This window comes from Balaenoptera physalus (assembly GCF_965194825.1).
Source record: "Balaenoptera physalus genome assembly, chromosome: 3".
In the NCBI taxonomy this organism is placed as follows: domain Eukaryota; kingdom Metazoa; phylum Chordata; class Mammalia; order Artiodactyla; family Balaenopteridae; genus Balaenoptera; species Balaenoptera physalus.
Genome location: NC_138890.1, coordinates 27,366,819 through 27,385,829, shown reverse-complemented (window position 1 = coordinate 27,385,829; position 19,011 = coordinate 27,366,819). Strand labels below are relative to the sequence as shown.

The 19,011-nt window shown below is 55.6% G+C and overlaps 2 protein-coding genes and 2 long non-coding RNA genes across 8 annotated transcripts in view; 2 read left to right on the top strand and 2 right to left on the bottom strand.

Annotated features, from left to right (window-relative positions):
- The window catches only part of RANBP17 (RAN binding protein 17), a 306,501-nt gene extending 302,891 nt beyond the window's left edge, over window positions 1-3,610 (top strand). For all 5 annotated transcript variants that reach the window (XM_082456403.1, XM_082456404.1, XM_082456405.1 and 2 more), the window contains one exon: window positions 1,755-3,610. In XM_082456403.1, coding sequence (XP_082312529.1) covers window positions 1,755-1,851 — 97 coding nt within the window. In that variant the 3' untranslated portion in view covers window positions 1,852-3,610. The remainder of the gene's footprint in view (window positions 1-1,754) is intronic.
- Window positions 1-19,011, bottom strand: part of LOC309658286 — a 241,063-nt gene that overhangs the window by 89,200 nt on the left and 132,852 nt on the right. The window lies entirely within an intron of this gene.
- Window positions 11,310-18,334, top strand: TLX3 (T cell leukemia homeobox 3). The gene is made up of 3 exons (XM_082456535.1): window positions 11,310-12,585; window positions 12,941-13,184; window positions 14,112-18,334. Exons 1-3 carry the CDS (start codon window positions 12,024-12,026, stop codon window positions 14,320-14,322), a joined length of 1,017 nt encoding a protein of 338 aa, XP_082312661.1. The 5' UTR covers window positions 11,310-12,023; the 3' UTR covers window positions 14,323-18,334.
- LOC309658257 overlaps window positions 18,496-19,011 on the bottom strand; it is a 54,949-nt gene continuing 54,433 nt past the window's right edge. The window contains exon 4 of the long non-coding RNA XR_014262147.1: window positions 18,496-19,005. This is a non-coding gene — a long non-coding RNA (uncharacterized lncRNA). The remainder of the gene's footprint in view (window positions 19,006-19,011) is intronic.

Genomic DNA, 19,011 nt, shown 5'->3' with positions numbered 1-19,011 from the left:
ATGTGAGCGATAGGGATAATGGGGATGAGCGATGGGGATCGGCAGACAAAGCTTCAGTCGCCCGCGGCCCAGGGGTTGGGGACCCCTGCTATAGAGGATGCAGAGATGAATAAAATGCAGCCTTTGCCCTTAAGCAGTTTATAATCCAACAGGAGGGAGAGAAAAAAAATAACTAATTGAAAAGGTTAAAAGAAGGAAAGTTTAGATCTGCTATGAAGGACAAAGAAAGGCCTCCTGGCATTTGAACAGGCGTTGGCTTTGAGGTCAAACAGACTCCAATTTAAATTTTATCCCTGCCCTTTATAGGCTGTGTGGCAGTGAGTAAGGCAGTCAAGTTCTCTGATCCTCAGTTTTCTCACCAGTAAAACAGAGATGATGATAATTGATTGTGACCTTTAAATGACAGAATATAGTAAACATGGTACCCAGGACATATGATGCACAGTAAGTAGTTCCTTCCTCTGTCTGACCTTTAAAAGTGGTTGGTTTTGCAAGAACAGAGACAGGTAAGTTGCCAGTGAGATCTTGATGAGGAACCCAAACTTATCACCTATGCCTGAATTCATTCATTCATTCATTCATTTAGTTCATAAAATTTTATTAAGAATCTGCTATGTGCCAGGCACTGGGGAATACCACTGAGGAACTAATTGTTCCAGGTTTTTGCCCTCACGGAGCTTCTAGTGGAAGAGACAGGCATAACGAATGATGGAGAGAGAAAATGTTTTCAGGGAAAAAAAAAAAAAAAATACTTGCCTCATCCGTTTATAAAAGTGGTAGCGTTCAAACACTGCGCCATTTGAAATGCATATTAATCATCCCGATAGCCACAAGCCAAAACCTGGGCTTTGGTAATACAAGGCCAAGTCAGATGGGCTCTGTGGACATGTTCCCTTGACTGCTTGTTCCGAGCCAGGATCCTCTATCAGGCAAAAAGGGGCAGCCTCCAGGGCTAGCAGGAGAAGAGACTTCGTGAAGGAAGAGGGAACCCTTCCCTACATGCTTCGGGGGGAAATTGCTTCACCTGAGGCTTGGGAATTTGAGTACCGCCTCCTGAGCCGCTCTGTGAAATGGTGTCAGACAAGCTCTCGTTTAGTGAGAGTACTAGCTAGCAAGGACTGGGTGTTTTCCATGTGCCAGGCAGGATGTTGAGCACTTACACGCATCGTCTCACCTGACTCAGTAAATTCTCACTTCCCACAATCCCATAAGCTAGCTACTCATGTGGGGCACCAAGACAAGAGATCACCCAGCTTAGAAGTGATGGAGCCAGGATTTGAACCCAGGTAGTCTTACCCAGTGCCCCCTCTTTTTGAAGCACTTAGTTTGGTTTCCTTATCTGCAAATGAGGATACTGACATCTACTTTGGAGAAGACTTGTGATGATTAAATGAATTTATATGTAAACTCAACCAGTGCCAGGCACATAAGCTTTTGTTCTTTCCTTTATATTCCTTATCATCTATAATGTAATTTGACTTTTAAAAATAATTTTTAAATAGTATAACCACAGAATGCACCCCTCGAAATGGTCAGTGCTTCATGGTTCAAATACATATTTGCTGGTAACCCTTGTTTTCCGGGAGGGGAAGGAGGAGGGCCTGCTGCTGGCAGAGCAGTAGTGGTCGGTGAAATGGGAGGAAGGAGCTCAGCCAGGACCTAGGGCCGTCTCCAGGGTCCTGAACTCCGCCACCAGAGCTTCACACAGCCTCAGCCTTGCCACTGCCCTCAGCCCTTTCTTACTCTTTCCACAGGTTCACCCAGAACCTCTCCGTCTTCAGAAGAGATGTGGCAGAGGCCCTGCGCAGTGATGGCAGCACCGAACCGTGCAGTCTGGACATGATGAGCTGACCCGACTTCTGACCATGTGCCGAGCAACTTTTATCAAGAGACTTGTGGGTCTGGATCCCAGGACAGTGATCTTGGCTAGCCCAGGGGAATCTATTTTTCAAAACAAACAAACAAACAACAACAAAAGCCCTACCTTTTTATAAGCCTGGCCTAATTATAAGAATTTATAATAGCACACAAACAATGTAAATTCAGTCTTTGCACTGAAAAAGCAAAAGATGTGTTTTCAGTCTTTCTATAAAATATCATTTATCTTTGTTCTTACAATGCTCTGAAAGGGTGTAGAGACAATATTTAACCAAAGAATATAATAAACCAGGTTTACACCTAAGTGTGTACTAGGTTAATGGTTCTGCAGTCAAGGTTGTGAATTTGTGAGAGATGCAGCCTTCAACATAGATCCCGGATTGAGACAAATATACCATTTGAACCTGTTAAATTAGTAGTTTGTTATGAGTCTGGAAAAAGCAGCACTGGGGACTCTGAGCTGTGGGCACTTAGAACGAGCCTGGGAGCTCTCCAGAGCATGCCACGGGACTGCACACAGCCCTCTCCGCCTCAGCAGCGTCTGATAAAGTTGAGAGACAGTAACACAATTAAATGACTTACAAACAACGTTTGCTCTTCACTGGCATAAATCTGAAGTGGTTTAGTCTAGAAGAATTAAGCTGTGCAATTACTGCCTGCAGAGCTATTTCTTCAGAAGGAGTAGGTAGCCCCAGCAAGTAGCTCTGGGTGCTACCAGCACCCAGGCCTGCCTCCATTTAATTTTCAAGAGAAGCTGAGGGTGTCCAGTCAAAATACAGATTCAAAGCAGCTCTGCCTTCTTGGGCCACCCAGAACAGTGCTAGGTGCTAAAGTATAGATTTTCAGAGGATGAGGATCAGCTGGTGTTCATCCTTCCACAAAAACTCTTAGTACTGTGGGGACTGCAGCTCACCCCAAACCCCGGACAAGGAGGAAGCCTTTACAGGTCGTGAGGGGCTGGAACCAGGCTATTAATTTGAGATTGCCACTGTCAGATGGCTTTGGTGTCTCGCTGCTCCGTCTTCATGGTTCAGGCTTGTAGTAAATATTGTTCCCTTTATTTCTGATAAGACATGAAAGGTTGGCCTTACTGTTGAAGAAGAAGTAAATCTGCAAGCTCCTGTTATAATCTCGTTTCTCAGACTAGTATTTCTTGAAAGCTTTGTTGATAGCTGAGTTTTACAACAGGCTTGTCACAGAAAAGCAGAGTCACCCAAGTTTATCTCAAAATGTTTGTCTTCCATGTGTGAACCCAGGAAATCAGGGAAAAGTATGTTCTAGGTAGGGTTACTTCTGGTATCTAAGGGAGAAGGAAGCCTCAACCTTACACTATGTTTCATTAGCAGTGGGGGAAATAATTTTCCATAAGAAGGCAAATTCTGAACTTCATAAAACCTCAACTGTTTAGAGAAGTCTGACTTGAGAAGTTTCTCTTTCTCATGGGCTTATTACTGTGCACTACTCATCCCCCAAAAATCCTTCATAGAAGACCTATCCCCTTCTGACACTGTTTTTTGGTTTGTTTGTTTTTTGTTTTTGTTTTTGTTTTTTTTGAGAAAAGTCCAAGACCTGGGAGTTCCCTGGTGGCCTAGTGGTTAGGATTCCGGGCTTTCACTGCCATGGCCCGGCTTCAACCCCTGGTCGGGGAACTAAGATCCTGCAAGCCGCGTGGCGTGGCCTAAATAAATAAATAAATAAATAATAAAAAGGTCCAAGACCTAAAAGCACCGTATTATTTGCATTTAAATGCTCACAAGAAAATCACCATGTATACTTGCTTTTCTTGACCACATCGCCAAAGGTCGCCTGGTGGTTTCTCCCCAGCCAGGAAAGGCTCTGTCTTGGCCTTGGAGAGCTGCTGGGGGGGGAGGACTTGTCAGGCCTGCCCCAGCCCCACTTCAGCAGGGCCTGCTCACGGCGCCGGGTGTGCAGAGCACACGGAGAGGCGGCGCGCGCAGCGGGGAACAGACTCAGCAGAGCGGCGGAACGTCTGCCGTGCCCCCCCCCATCTGACCCCTCACCTAGTCCTCACAACAGCCCTGTGAAGGTGGACAGCACTCCTCCCACTTTTCAGGCAAGGAAGCTGAGGCTCAAAGGTGGTACACAGCTTACACTGGTCACACAGGCAGGATTTGACCCCAGGTCTGTGTCACCTCAAAGGAATTCCCGGCCTCTCCAAGACCTGTATCTGAGAATGGTGAGTTGAAACCAGTTAATGTTTACATCCAGTACCATGTGTTTTTCAGAACTCTGTTGCTGTGTAACAAATGACCCCGACATGCAGTGGCTTAGAGCAACACTGCTCATCTCACAGTTCCGGTGAGTGCTCTGCCTCAGGGTCTCCCAGGCTGCAGCCGGCGCTGTGGGCCAGGGCCCTGATCATCACCAGGCTTGCCGGGAAAGGACCTGCTTCCAGCCCCCTCACGGCTCTTGGCAGGAGTCGGCTCCTCGCGGGTTGGTGGACCGAGCCTCAGCTCCTCGCCAAGTGGCCTGTCCACAGAGCGGCTCACAACTTGGCATCTCGCTTCACCAGAGCAAGAGGGAGAGAAGCACAGCAGTCTGGAAGTCACAGCCTCTCATAACCTCATCGCAGAGGGGCCACGCATCATTTTCCCTGTATTCTCTTCATTGGAAGTAAATCACTGGACCAGCCCACACCCAAGGGGAGGGGTTATACAAAGGCGGGAGGCAGGGGTCTTCGGGAGCCATGTTCAAAGCCACCTGCCACGAACGACTCTTACCTGGCCTTTGCTGGAGAGGTTGAGTTTGGCTACAGGTTTCTCCCCTGAGACCTGGAAAGGAATCCTGATTCTCCTTGGAGAGCTAAGTTCCATTCTGTGCCCTTTCTCAGGGAAGAGGAGGGAGTGGGGAAGCTGGGGTGTTTGCAGAGCACATCAGACTGCACACTCACCCCCCGACCCAGTGGGTCCTGGTTTGGAACTGCGCCCCACCCGCTTAGGCCAGCCTTGCCAGAGTCGGCCTTGGTAAGGGATTGCGGGGGCTCCGGGGGAAAGCTGGAGTCCCCCGTGGGAGTTCTCTGCAGGGCCATCCTATCCCAAGGGTAAAGCAAGCACTCAAGGGCACACCCAATCTTGCGGAGCCTGCACAAAAGAGAGCTAGTTGCATCTGTTAACAGCAGCGGTCCCCAACCTTTTTGGCACCAGGGACCGGTTTCGTGGAAGACAGTTTTTCCACCGTCGGGGGTTGCGGGGGGGCGTGGGGGGATGTTTCAGGCAGTAACACGAGCGATGGGGGGCGGCAGAGGAAGTTTTGCTCGCTCCCCCGCCACTCACCTCCTGCTGTGCGGCCGGGTTCCTAACAGGCTGCAGGCCCGACCGGTATTGGTCCGCGGCCTGGGGGTTGGGGACCCCTGTGTTACATGCTCCAGTCAGATCGCAGGTGTATGTGACTTACACTCAGCAACAGGAAAAAATAAATGATCCTAGCAGTTCCTCGGGGTCTACCACCTACCCAGCATCTGGCCCAGAGTGAGCAGGAGAGGAATGCTCGGGCCGCTGCCGGTGCACCTCGCCCTCCTGATGAGCTCCTGGCAGGCGAACGGGTCTCGTCCACCAGTGCGGGGCTCTAGGTCAAGCCAACAGCTTCAGCTGATAGTCAAGCAAGAAACAGTTTGAAGGTATTATGACCGCAGGACTTTTGCCTTCGCCACTGACTTAAGAACCGGACCCCTGAGAGCTGTATCCTGCTTGTGTTCTAGATGTTTCTGTGTTTTCTGTGCATTCCAATCAGGCTTCTCTAGAACAGGGGATGAGGGTGCTGCACCATGTGATGATTGGAGCAGCCAGAAAAGCCCTGTTGGCCCCTGGCCTCCCTTCCACTGGCCCTGCCAACCTAGAAGTGCCTTTGGGTTATGGTACTGGAAGCCCCTGTCGACACGCCAACTGACCTGGCATTGGCTGTGAGCTGAGCTCAGTGACTGAGTTAACTACCAACAGAGCTGAGCGTGAGAGCAAAGGACAGGGTAGGTTTGGTGAGAGAAACTGGGGAAAGTGGAAGAGCTGGCATACGGGAGCCTTGTCTAGACGGAGGCCAGTCCAGCAGCGTAGGCGAGGCAGCGTTTGAGAGAACCCAGCACCTTATGGTGAGGAGGGAAAGAGCGCCTGAAGATCAGGGCGGGGCAGAGTAGAGAGGGAGACAGTGAAAGTCCCAAGATGAACACTAAACAACTAGAACCACTATCATTTAATGAACACCCACAAAGCACTGCAAATCATGATCTCATTTAAATGTAATGCTTACCAATAAGAAAGTCAAGTAAGTATTGATATTATCCTCATTTTAGAGATGAAAAAACTGAGACTAAAAGACTGACCCGAGCCACACAGCTAAAAAGTGGACGAGCCAGGATTCAAAGTCAGGTCATCCTGACTACAAAACTCATGTTTCTTTTCCACTAACATCCCTTAAGCTAGGTACTTCACCACAGGGCTTTGGAGACAGTTGGGTGGGGAGGTGCATATGGACCCACTGGGACCCCCAGATGGGGCTGGTCACTCCCCAAGAAAGGGCAGTCCCACAGGGCCCCTTGCGTGCTGTGTCTGTGGCTTCTGCCACTGATTCGTCCTCCTCCCTGAACTTTATAAAATCATTCTTGAGACTTTTTAATGTTTTCTTGAGGTGTAAGTTTACAATGACAGCAAACCTTTCAAACTACAGCAAGAGTAACCTGCCTCCTTGGCATATTAAAAAATAATGTTAGTGTGGGTTTTTACATCCCATAGGTTGGATTGCTGATAAGAGTGCTTCCTTGACAAGATTCTTTTTGAGGTTTACAGAAAGCGTAATAAAATATGTAAGTTACATTTCCACAAACAAAAGCTATAACATAAGTTATTTATAAGCGTGAGATACAAACAGTATCACGATAAATAAACCATAAGGGTACCTGCAACATCCATCTTAATGTAATTTGCCCAACAAAAGTGTTGAAACGAAGTCAAATTTAGTAGAGAAATCTGTCAGGAAGAAAGGAAAGTTGTAAAACACACAATGGGGGAAATGGCTGATGGGGTGGGAGCAAACAAGGGCACGAGATCGGGTGTGAAGGCACCTCAGAAGGCCACGGCCTGTGCCTGCCCTCGGTGCCTGCCCTCGCCCCCTGAGCCTGCGTGTTCCCAGCAAGCCCTGCTACCTGCAGGCGCGTGTGTCACCAGCCCGCACGAGGGAAGGAATCTCTCCTCCCCTCCCCCTTCCTGTCTTACACCCTCTCTCCTAACCCCCAGCCCTTTGGCAGCTCCCTCAGGCTGCTGCCAGCCTCCCTGCCAGGCTGGGCCATCCTCAAGGCCAGGGCCTGGGTCTGACTCAGCACAAGGATCCTGGAGATCATTCGTTCACTCATTCATTCACCTACCACAGATAAAGCAGTGAATGAGGCAAAGTCTCTGCCTTCAGAGAGCTGGTGAGCAGGGGAAATAAGATGGGTTCCAAAGGCAACGAGGCAATGATGAAAATAAACAGGGATAGACAGTGGCTGGGGGAGAGGAGGGCTGCTTTAGAGGATGGGCAGAGAGGCAAGAGGTGGCCTGGGCCTTAAAAGGTGGAAAGGCACCAGCCGTGGGCGGAGCTGGGGGAGGCGAATGCTGAACTGAGTACACGCGAATTACTGGACACACTTCTGACCCCTTCTTCCTTATCCCTCGTCTGACCTTGCTGTGTGCTATTCAGTTTAATACCGCAAACTCTTAATGACCATCCAGTGGGCCCTGGGCCAGCCCCAGGACATGAACTTGAATGCCACCAACACCGTTCTGCCCTGGAGGCACTCCCGGAACAGTGGGGGAGACAGAAGTGAGCCCACTGCGGGCAGCCCTCACGCCGCTCCGGGGCTTCTTCCCCTAGACCACCCACTGATTTCCTATGACTTAGAAACCTTACTACCTGCTCCCAGAGCAAAAATGGGTGTATGAGGTAAAGGGAAAAGCATGGGCTTTGCAGTCAAGACAGTCCTGGGTTCCAATCCCAGCTTCAGCCCTTCCCCACCGCATGCCCTCTAGTCCTCCCCATCGGGGGAGGCAGCGATGAAGAGCTCAGACTGCATTACTCCCACTATCAGATGGGGAAATGGAGGCCCAAAGTTGGGACATGGTCCAGAAAATTGGAGTATGTGCTCAGTAAATACTTGAATAAATGAATGGATGAGTGAATAAGTTTGGGCAGGTGTCTTTAGAGCCTTCCATCATGAGAAATAGAAGGGCCCCTAGAGACTCCAAACTAGGGGCTGTGTGAACCAAGGATGGAGGGTGGGCAGGTATGCAACCTGGGGTTTGTGTCTTTGTCTACGGAAGTGGTCCATAATATTTTCATCAATCTTGCAAGTTCGGTTGCTGACCCAAATATGTTTAAGAGCCCTGATTCAAACCCTACCCCATTTTACAGACAGGGAAATTGAGTCCCAGTTTACACAGGAAGTCGGTGGTAGAGTGAGCCTGAACTGGGTCCTCCTGCATGTGGACAACTGGAAATGCCGACATCCTGACTCTCATCCCTAAAGCCCCCCTCTGTCTCCTATATGACACCCAGCAAGACCTCCAGCAGCGCTATCCCTTCTCCCATCTTCTCCATCGGGAGGAGGAGAGGATGCACTGCATCCTGGAAGTCTTTCCGGCCTCATGAGTCTGGGCCACCAGCTCCCAGTTCTAAGAGATTTTCTCATCTCTCTGTGTGTGCGTGTGTGTGTGTGTGTGTGTGTGTGTATGTGTGTGTGTATCTCCATCTCTGTCATTGTTCAATTGATAGCAGGTAAGAATGAACAGCAAAAAATTACAATTTCAGGAACACCAAATACATATCAAACAATATTTGGCCAAAACAGTGCTCAGAGGAGAATGTCTGGCCTTAAATGTATTTAATAAAAAACAAGGAAGATTGACCAAAAGGAACTAAAATTTCACCTCAACAAACAAAGAAGAAATTAATGAATAAAAATAAAACAAACCATTCCTGAAGGAGATGATATTTTAAAAGAGGATAATGAAATAGAAGTCTTTTCTTTAAGACCAATAAAATAGACAAACCTTTGGCAAATTATGATCAAAAGACACAACTGAGTAACAGTGAGAATGAAATGGCAGAGGATGTTAACACAGATTCAACATGGGAGTTTCAAAATAGGAGAGAATCTTCCCACAATGTTACAACAATGAATTTGAAAACTTGGATGAAATGGGCAATATTCTGGGCACTGGCTTCTGAATTTGAGCAGGCGTCTCAATCACCTGGCGGGCTTGTTAAACACAGCGCTGAACCCAACCCCAGGGTTTCTGATTCAGCAGGTCTGGGCTAGGGTCCAAGAATGCGCATTCCTAACGAATTCCCAGGTGATGCTGGTGCTGCTGGTCGGAACACACATTGAAAATGCTGTCCCGGGAACTGCTACCCGCGCCATTTACTCCTTTTCCTGAGCTGCCTAACAGCTCTGTTCTGTCTAGGTTGGGAAAGAAGGGGGGTTTGTGCCCAGTGGCCCAAAGCACCTACTGCTGGATGCCTGAGAAGCCCAGGGTCCCAGGCAGCGGGGCACAGTGAGGTGGAGCCCTTCCCTACCCCAGGCACTGTGCTGAATGCTTACTTAAATGAGCTCATTCAATCCCACGACGTTGGTACTGGTGCTTTACCGGATGGGGAAACTGAGGCACAAAGATAATTCCCTAGCCCACAGCTGATAAACAGAGGTGGGAATCCAATTCTTAAGCACTGGGCCACTCACCATGACCTGGGAGCAATGTTGGGTCACACCACCCGCATCTTCTCCCTATCTCTGTGCCCGCCCACCTACCTGTGCAGCGTGGGCCTTGCTGTTCAATGTAACAGAGCCAGGAAGCGGCAAAGACAGGCCTGGGATCCAGGGCTCTGGAAGCCAGGAAGGAAGCGGAGCTGCTGGTGGAGAGCCTTCACCGGCCTCTGAGTCTGCGTGAGTCTCAGAACTCTGAGCCTCAGTCCCCTCATCAGGCACAAGACAGGGTTGAGAGCAGCCCTTTCCACACAGGGTTGTCGTGAGGAATAAATAAGTGCCCCAGCCCTTGCCTGGCACGTGCTAAGTTCTCAACTCACAGTTGCTCTACTGTTGCCATTAAAGTTATTATTACATAACCGCCAGAGTGTCTCCCAGGCAATTCCACAGACCTTCTCTCATTTACTTCTCACAGCCACCCTGGGGGTAGCTATTACCCTTTCTGTTTTACAAATAAGGAAAATGAGGCTCCAGGAGATGCAAGAGGGACCCCACAACCCCCAGGCCCCCCAGTGGCAGAGCCTGAATTAGAAGCAGGAGGCCCCCAGCCCAGAGCAACGGCGAGACTCCATCCGAAGGTCCTGGTCCGCAGAGGGCAGTGGAGGAGGGCTTGCCCAGGGTCCAGGCGCCCTGCTCTCCTCACCCCTCTCTGCCCAGACGCCTCATCCTCCCCACCCAACACTGAGGTTCTGCCAGGACCAGAGACTCGCCCAAGGTCACAGAGGGGGTGTTGACTCAGGGTTCCAGGCCTTAAGATTGTAAGTCCTGAGGCCTCTCCTCGTTGGGGGCAGATTACTAGGAAGAATCTAGTAATTCTGCCGCCCCCTGCCCTTCCTGGCCCCCTGAGACTGACCCCATGGTAGACAAATACACCTCTCTCTCCAAGATACTGAGCCTCCGCAAATAAAATAAAACTGCAAACAAATAAACAGGAATCTTAAGAATAACACATCAACTGTCACGCTGGTGGGGGGGGAGTGGTGGTGGGAGGGCAGCCGCAGCTTCCTGTTGCCTACTACCTGCCAGGCCCTAACCCCGTGCGCTCTCCACATCTCACTCGCTGCTCGCGACCATCTCGCAATTCACGCATTCCGTTTTACAAACGAGGAAACCAAAGCCTAAAGCTATGAGTCCCTTGCTCAAGGTCACTCAGCTAGGATGTGACCTGGCCCAAATACGAACACCCTTCTGCCAGTGGAGCATTCCAGCTCTCACCACGTTGGCAAGACGAGGAGCGCAAGGGAGGCCCTGCCAAGGGGTCAGCAGTCCTTTATCCTTTGCACCTAACGATTTTAGAATTAGCAGGTAGAGAACGATTCTGTAAACCTCCCCTGGGGAGACAGCTGAGACTGGAGGCGGGGGGAGGTGGGTTGACCGCCCTGCACGCCGTCCTGTCACCGGTGCCCCTTGGCCCGCCTGCACAGCCTCCGAGGGCGCGGGCAAAGCAAGGAGTGGTCTCAGCGCCCAGGGTTACCCAAAGAAATCCCGCTATTTGCTCTAAATATGAGCCTCCTCCGCCCTTGCCCCTCGGGAACCCCAGGTCTCGACACCTGCCGCGCCACGGGCAGGTCTCCCCGCGGGTCCACAGTCCCGTCCATCCTGCAACGAATTTCGAGGGACCGGATCTCGCTCCCCACCAGGCGACCCCGGGTCCCGTTCAGCCGGGCCTGGCACGCGTGGGCACCTGAGAGTCTCGCCTCGGTCCGCTTGCCGGGTGGGTGCCAGGGAGCGTCTCTAAAGTGGCCGCGACGCCGCGGCCGAAGCCCGGGCGGGGGCGAATTCTCCCCACGCGGGTCGGTGTCCTCGGGAGCGCGGGGCATGCTCCGGTGCTGTCCTCACCCCGCGCGCAGGCAGCGCACAGCTTGCGCCCCACGGTGCGCCCCTTTCGTTGCTCCCGAGGCGGTGGGGTGTCCAGGACGCTGCCGCAGATTCCGCAGGGTCGTTCCGGAGTTGCAACTCCATTGTAATTGAAAGGATTCATATGGTTTGGTTTTTGCTCAGATGAAAAAAAAAATTTGGAAGAAAACGAAACCCCCCTCAGCAAACGACAATTTCACCAGCAGAGCGCCCTGCCCGCCCCGCGCGGCGGCCGGGAAGCGGCCCCAGCCGGGAGGAGCGGGGAACGTCTCCTAATTGCAGCTTCGTTAGATTTCGGGTTTGGGAGGCTGTGGTTCGGGCGCTAATATCCGCCGCCCATTATCCCGGCTAATAAATTTGACCTATTGTTCGTTTGTTAAAATGATGTCACCTTGGAACAGTCCCTAAGCTCCTATTTCCATGAATTAGGCCTTTATTGAAAGCCAGGAGCCAATGGGAGGAGAGAGGCTTGTTGATCGCAGCCAATGGCTGCGGCGGGAGAGGAATTAGCAGCGGAAACTCCAGGTTCGGTTCAAGAAAGATGACACAGAGCCTGTCGGGCCCGCGCACTCTTGGCAAAGTTTCAGTGCGACGAGAGGCGCCGGGCGCTCCATGGCCGCGCCGTAACGGGGACCCAGCCGCCTCCCCGCCCAGCCCAGCCCAGCCCTTCCGCCCGCCCAGGATGGAGGCGCCCGCCAGCGCGCAGACCCCGCACCCGCACGAGCCCATCAGCTTCGGCATCGACCAGATCCTCAACAGCCCGGACCAGGACAGCGCACCAGCCCCGCGGGGCCCCGACGGCGCCAACTACCTGGGAGGGCCCCCCGGGGGCCGTCCGGGCGCCACATACCCGTCTCTGCCCACCTCCTTTGCTGGCCTCGGCGCGCCCTTCGAGGACGCGGGATCTTACAGTGTCAACCTGAGCCTGGCGCCCGCCGGCGTGATCCGAGTGCCAGCGCACAGGCCGCTGCCTGGGGCCGTGCCGCCGCCTCTGCCTAGCGCGCTGCCTGCCATGCCCTCCGTGCCCACGGTCTCCAGCCTGGGCGGCCTCAATTTCCCCTGGATGGAGAGCAGCCGCCGCTTCGTAAAAGACCGTTTCACAGGTGAGCAGGGTGTCCAAACAGGAGCCGGGCCTCGGCCCTCCCGGGGCCAGAGGCGCCGCGCCCTACGTGCTTCACTCGGGGAAACGGTTCCGGAGGCCCAAGTGCGGTGGAGGCCTCAGCGCCCAGGGCCCCGGGCAACCATAGAGGGGAGAAAAATCAGAGAGTTTGGGGGAAATAAGCCTGTGCCCGGGGGAAGAGGGGGGCATCTCCCAACCGGCTTGGTGCCGCTGGGGACCCTCGGGACCAACGAAATAGCGTAGTACTCTGCGCCCCACCGGGCGGCACCGGGTCCGCATGGTGCCTGAACGGCAGTCGAGCTGGGCCGGGCTTCAGGGGGCCTCGTGTGTCTCCGCAGCGGCGGCGGCGCTCACGCCCTTCACCGTGACCCGGCGCATCGGCCACCCTTACCAGAACAGGACGCCGCCCAAGCGTAAGAAGCCGCGCACGTCCTTTTCTCGGGTGCAGATCTGCGAGCTGGAAAAGCGCTTCCACCGCCAGAAGTATCTGGCCTCGGCCGAGAGGGCGGCGCTCGCTAAGTCCCTCAAAATGACGGATGCGCAGGTCAAGACCTGGTTCCAAAACCGGAGGACCAAGTGGCGGTGAGAGAGGCCCGGCCCGGCCTACCTTGCACCGGCCCTTCGCCCACCCCGTGCCGGAGCCTCGCGTTCTCCCCACCCTGCGCTACCCCCTACTCGCCCTCCTAGGGCTGCACCTCCCCCCTCCTTCCCAGGTTTTATCTCCCAGCTCGCCCTCCCGCGCGCCTGTCCTCACCCGCGTCTGGAATTCTCCTCCATTCCCATCCCTGTGTCGCTTTCTTGAGCCTCTCCAACTCTCTCGGTGTTTTATTCGGTCTCCTGCGCTCGCTCGGTTTCCTCTCACCTGCCCCCCGCAACACCCCACCCCATCCCGGGCCTCTCGCGCTCCGCTAAACCCTCCCGCTTGCCCCCTGCCTTTCCGATTCCCGACAATCCGCGCGGGGCTCCGGGTTCCCGCTCTAGCTCCCCTTCCCGACTCCAGCCCTGTTTTTATCCGATCGCTCTTTCGATCCAACCCGTGAACGGCGAAGCGATCGCGTCCTGCAAGAGGGGTTTGAGACAGAGCCTGGGAGAACCGGATGAGGCTGACCGGACCCGGGGACACCGCGAGGTGCAGAGCCTGCCCGCCCACCCGCGGACCCCAGTGACCCGGCTGCCTGTAGGGCCTAGTCAGTTACACACACGCCCTGCCCTTGTTACCCCGCAAAGAAACAATCTTTGTTGTTGGCGAAGCCACAATACCCGGGTGTGCAAGTGGGCGGCGGGCGGAGTTTCCTCCCGGCGATCTCCCCGCGCACAACAAAAACAAACGATCCCAACCCACTCTCCGGACCCGCGGGTCCCCGGCGCACAACGCCGGCGGGGAGGCAGACTGACTCTGCGCCTCAAGGCTCCCGGCTGGCCTTGGCTCCCGGGCGGGTGGGGGCCCCGCCGGCGGCCCCGCGGTGCCGGGTGCCTGACGGTGCTGTCCCTCTCCCTCCCCCGGTGCAGGCGGCAGACGGCGGAGGAGCGGGAGGCGGAGCGGCAGCAGGCGAGTCGGCTCATGCTGCAGCTGCAACACGACGCCTTCCAAAAGAGCCTCAACGACTCTATCCAGCCCGACCCGCTCTGTCTGCACAACTCTTCGCTCTTTGCTCTGCAGAATCTGCAGCCCTGGGAGGAGGATAGCTCCAAGGTCCCCGCCGTCACTTCTCTGGTGTGAGCCGCCAGCGCGCACCGTCACCAAGTATCGCCGCCCCGACCCGGCGGGGCGCCCAGGCCCCCCAGCCGGGCTGGGGGGGAATAGAGGCCGAGACGGGAAGGGCCAGCCAAGCTCAAGTAGGCCCCGGGGCGCGGCCGCATCCCCGCCGCCTGCGCAGGGGGTGCTGGGCCCGGGCTCCGCGCGACTGCACAATCCGAGCCCCCGCCCCGCGCCCAGTCCCGCCCCAGGCCCGGGCCTGACAAAGAAAGCGCCTTACGTTTCTCCGCCCCTCGCCCGCAGCCCCCGGGCCGGGCGCCTGTATTATACTTTGTACTTTTGCCCAAACGTGTAAATAATAAAAGTTTTGGCTTTTTTCTTTAGAAACCGGCCACCTGCTTCCCCCGCGGGGGCCACTGGAGGAGGGGCGGCCGATCAGGCGACTGGGGGAAGCGCCAGGGGCTGGGGCACCCTGCGTTGAGGCTGGGTCCACCCTTCTCCTTTTCCGTTCCTTTTATTTAAGTCGTTTTATTTAATAAAAAAGTTAGCTATTTCACTTAACGCCGCTTTTATTTCGTTTTCGTTCCAATAATGCTCGGCGACCCCCGACCCTGCGCCCCACCCCTGCGGCGGTAGAGGCCGAGCGGCGGTGTGCGGGCGCGCGTCCACTTCTCCGAGCCTCGTCGGTATTCGCCTCAGCTCGAACCCCGGCTCGGGGCCCCGCGGAGGATTCGCGGTGCAGGTCAGTGCGTGCCGGCCGCCCGCAGTCCGGGTGCCCGCGGGATGGGGTGGACGTGGGAAGGGCACTCTAGGCTCAGAGGTCGCAGAGCAGTGCCAGGCAGAGTTGGGGAGTGAAAGGCCCCGCCTGGACGGGTACTTAGGCCGTCCCAAGTCAAACCCACCTAAGGGGTGGGAGGCACGGTGACCTCGAACTTCCTGGGACGCGAAGCCCACGCCTCCTCCCTCCCATAGCCCACAACCCACTGTCGTCTCTCTCTAGAGAGGCCCTGGGCGGGCCCCTCCGACCGGTTTGAGAGGATCTGGGCGCACTGCGCGCGGGCTGTGCACGCAGAGCAGGCGCGCTTCCTGGCTCTCCAAACGCTCGGCGTCTGGGGAGCAAGTGTAGCGCACAACCCCGGGACACCCTCGCCCTTCTGGGTTGCGTGGGACCGCAGGTGGAGCGTGATGTCATGTGACTTCACTGCCGCCGTGGTGGCGTCACTAGACAGGAGGGGGCGGGGCGCCCGGAACGCCCAGTACCCCAAGCCCAGGTGTGAAAGCGGCGTGGCCCAGTACACCCGCTTTACCTCGGCTCAAAAGCTAGAAGTTTCGGGATCACGAGATCTGGAGCAGGTGGCCCCTTATGACAACGACAAACACACACTCGCAGCGTCCGTGAACATTTCATCTTACTCGTTGATTTTTTTTCCTTTTATCATTCTCCCTTTCAGTCTTTTAAAAACTTTTCTTATTTTCTGGCCTCTCCATTTCTTTCTCCACAATATTCAGTTTCCTCCTCTATTTGTTACTCTTGGTCTCTGTTACTATATCTTTTTAACTTTTCTTTCCAGTTTTATGTTCCTCTGTATAGTTCGTTCTCTATTGCTTTCAGTTTTTCATCTTTCTTTGTCCTATCCTTTCTCCCATTTCCGACTCTCGCGTCCTCTCTCCTTACTTCCCTCCTCTCTTTTTGTCCTTGTTTTCCCCTTCTTGTCTTCCAAAATCTCTTTGCCTCTACCTCTCTCCGTCCCGGTCTCTGTCTCTCTCCTTCCCTCCTCCAGGCCGGGCTCCCCGGTGCTCCTTAAGGCTAAACCCTTCTGGGTGCGATCCCAGAGGCCCTGTAGCAGCCCCGCCAGCCTCATCGCCCTGCCTCCCTCGGGGCCTCGCGGCACCCTGCGGGCTCGGGTATTTGGGCGCCTTCGTTGCAGGCGGGCAGCGGAATTGTCTGCACTGGCAGGCCTCTAGGAAGGGGAGGGAGTCTAAGAAAGAGCTGGAGCTGCAGCGTTTCTGCCCTCATCCCCACCTCCAAGCCATGGGGACTCACAGACACCCCAGCGAAGAACTAGGGTGACTCAGAGCTTCGGGTCTCTTCCTTGGGTGTTTTCCTGAAATGCTTCTATTTTCTCCGCTAAAAAAAAAAATCGTAGTAAACGCCGTCATCAGGATGGGAAAGGTTGGCCCTTCGGCTGGGGACTTGAATATCTAAAAACCAGAGCGACCTTCTTTGCCTTTGCTGAACAAGCAGCCCATCCCTCGGGCACTGGCATCGCTTTCTATTTTCCCTCACTTTTATTCTATTCCTCCATAACAGGGCTTAGTGGTTTTTGTTTTTTCTAAATTATGTTTGTTGTTCTACCAGAGGGACCCTCGATTCTCGGGCCTTTTTGGGGAATGCACACACATCTTTCTCCCTCTCTGGTGCCTGACTTTGCGCAAAGGTCTCTGAACGAGAGGCCCGCCGGGGTGGGCTTTCAGGCAGGCCCGGGACAGGGACCCAGTGCCGCTGCGGCCCTAGGGGGGAGGGGGCAGTTTTTCCCCAACCAGTGACTCCGCGGGCGTTTGCTCTCCCTGAGCGCTTTGTCCCAGCGAAGCCTTGCCCAGCCAGAGAACGGCTAGGGGGTCTCTTCAAGTTAGGGGGGCTCAGCCCACTTGTGTGTGGCCGGGTGGCGACTGTCTCCCAACCACGCGCACCCAGGGCAGTGAGGGCGCCCCCAACAGGTGGGAGGAATTGCTGAGCCAAGCCAGGGCTTTTAGCGCCTACCGCCCTCCTCCCGCTGTGCAAAGCCAGGAGGTCGCCGCCGCCGTTTCCACTGCGGCTGCGCCGGATGAGAGCCCGAGGACGCCCCGCTAAGGGGCACAGCTCCCAGTCCCCACACCAGGAGGACGGTGAGGCACAGTCGCGGCGCGGAAATACCCGGACCAGGCACGCGCCCCTGAAGCTGAGTTTAGGAGAACGGGAATCGAGTAGGCTGGGAGGCCCACATGGGCGCCTCCTTCTGGATCGTCTCCCAACATGAGGCCCCACCTCGGCCGGAGGAAGCGCCTGAGGCTCTGGAGGCAGGCGGGTGAGTGTGGACGTTCAGCCCCGCCAACGTCCCCGGAGGGGATTGAGGACAAGAAGCAGCCGGCCTTGGGCAAGGGCTGGAGACTTCGCCTGGTCGCCCTTCCCCGCGGCCTTCCGTAGTCTCGTTTGGAGGGTCTCTGAAGCTGCACCCATTTTACAGATGCCGGACAAAGAGGCAAGAGGCAGCTTCGCGACCCAGGCGGACTGGTCGCGGGAGCTCTCCCCGAGCGCCGGTTGCTGGGATCCGCCCGCGGGCAGGGTGGGGGCGGGGGTTGGGCCCCAGGCGTCCGCAAAGAGGGGCGAGGCTGCCCCGCCCAGGCACGCGGAGTTAGGCCTGACCGCAGCCGGTGGAGCCTGGGGTTGGGCGATGCAGTGGGGACCCGGGTGGGTCAGACCCGGGGAGGGAGGAGGGAGAGAGAGACAGGAACTCTGGGGCTGGCCGCTCGCTTCCCGAAAGAGGGAGTGATTCCCCTTCAGCAGCTCCCTGTACAACGCCGGCCGCGGACCTCGAGCTGTGCACGCAGTGTGTGGTTGACGATGACCCGCACCACGTCTCTGCGAGGTTTGGATGCCCCTCCCCATTTTGCAGTTGACAAAACTAAGGCTCAAAGAAGTCAGAAATTAGTTCTGGGTCGCGCATCGCCGGCGGACTGGCGCTCCCTCCCCCACCCCCAAACAAAGCGCTCTAATACTTGGGAGGACTTTGCTTAGCGAAGGATAGGAAGGCGGCCTAGGGGACACCTGCAGACACCCTGACACCAGGCCCAGCGGTCACAGTGAGGCAGAAGGGCCTTCCTGCTCCGGCTTGCGTGGTGGACTCGGGCTCTGAGTTCCAAGGGCGCCAGCGCCTATCGCCCCCCAGGCTTGCGAGCTTCCCCGCGTTTGCCGTCGGTGCAGGAGCTGCGAGACGAGCTGAGGTCGCCCCAGCTCATCGGTAAGACCGGAGTCCACACTGCACCCTTGGGCCGGGCAACCTCCGCCCGCCCGCCCGCCTGCCTCGGCAGTTCCTCGAGCAGTTGGGGCCTGCGGCCCTTCTCTCAGACTTGAGGCCTAAGGACGCGCAGCCTGGCCCAGGAGGGTCCGGCCACCAACTGCGGCGTTTCAGCGGCCGGCCCTGGGCTGCAGCAGGCGGTGCGCATCTGTTTGCCGCGCAGCTAGGCGCTCCGGTTAGGGACCTCGGGATGTGGCCTCGGACTGCCCTCCGAGACCTCCAGGCCAAGGACCGGGCCTAGGTTGCGAGAGCGCTGAAGGGGACCTTCGCCAAAATCCCAGTCTCAGCCTCAGCGCAAACGCAAGCAGAACAAGGCCGGAGAAGGGCCGGCGTGGTGCAGGGGCCCGCATTCTGGAGAGCGAGGGTTTCTCAACACCGAAGGCGACTTTCCTTTTACGAAATCTTCCGGCTCGCGGCGCCGAGGCCCCCCACGTTTCCAAGCACCTACTTGGTTATGAGCGGTTCCTCTCAGCGAAGTCCAGACTCAGTAGCGCACTTTCTTGGTTCAGACACTCACAAAATCCTCCTGGAATTGCCACAGTGATCTGTGCCTTCCCTCGTGCCACCCAGCCGGTGGTGGCACGGATTTCTCTGCTCAGTTTTGTCACTCCCTTGCTGTGTGGCCCTGCGAACGTGGCTTTGGTTTCTGCATCTGTAA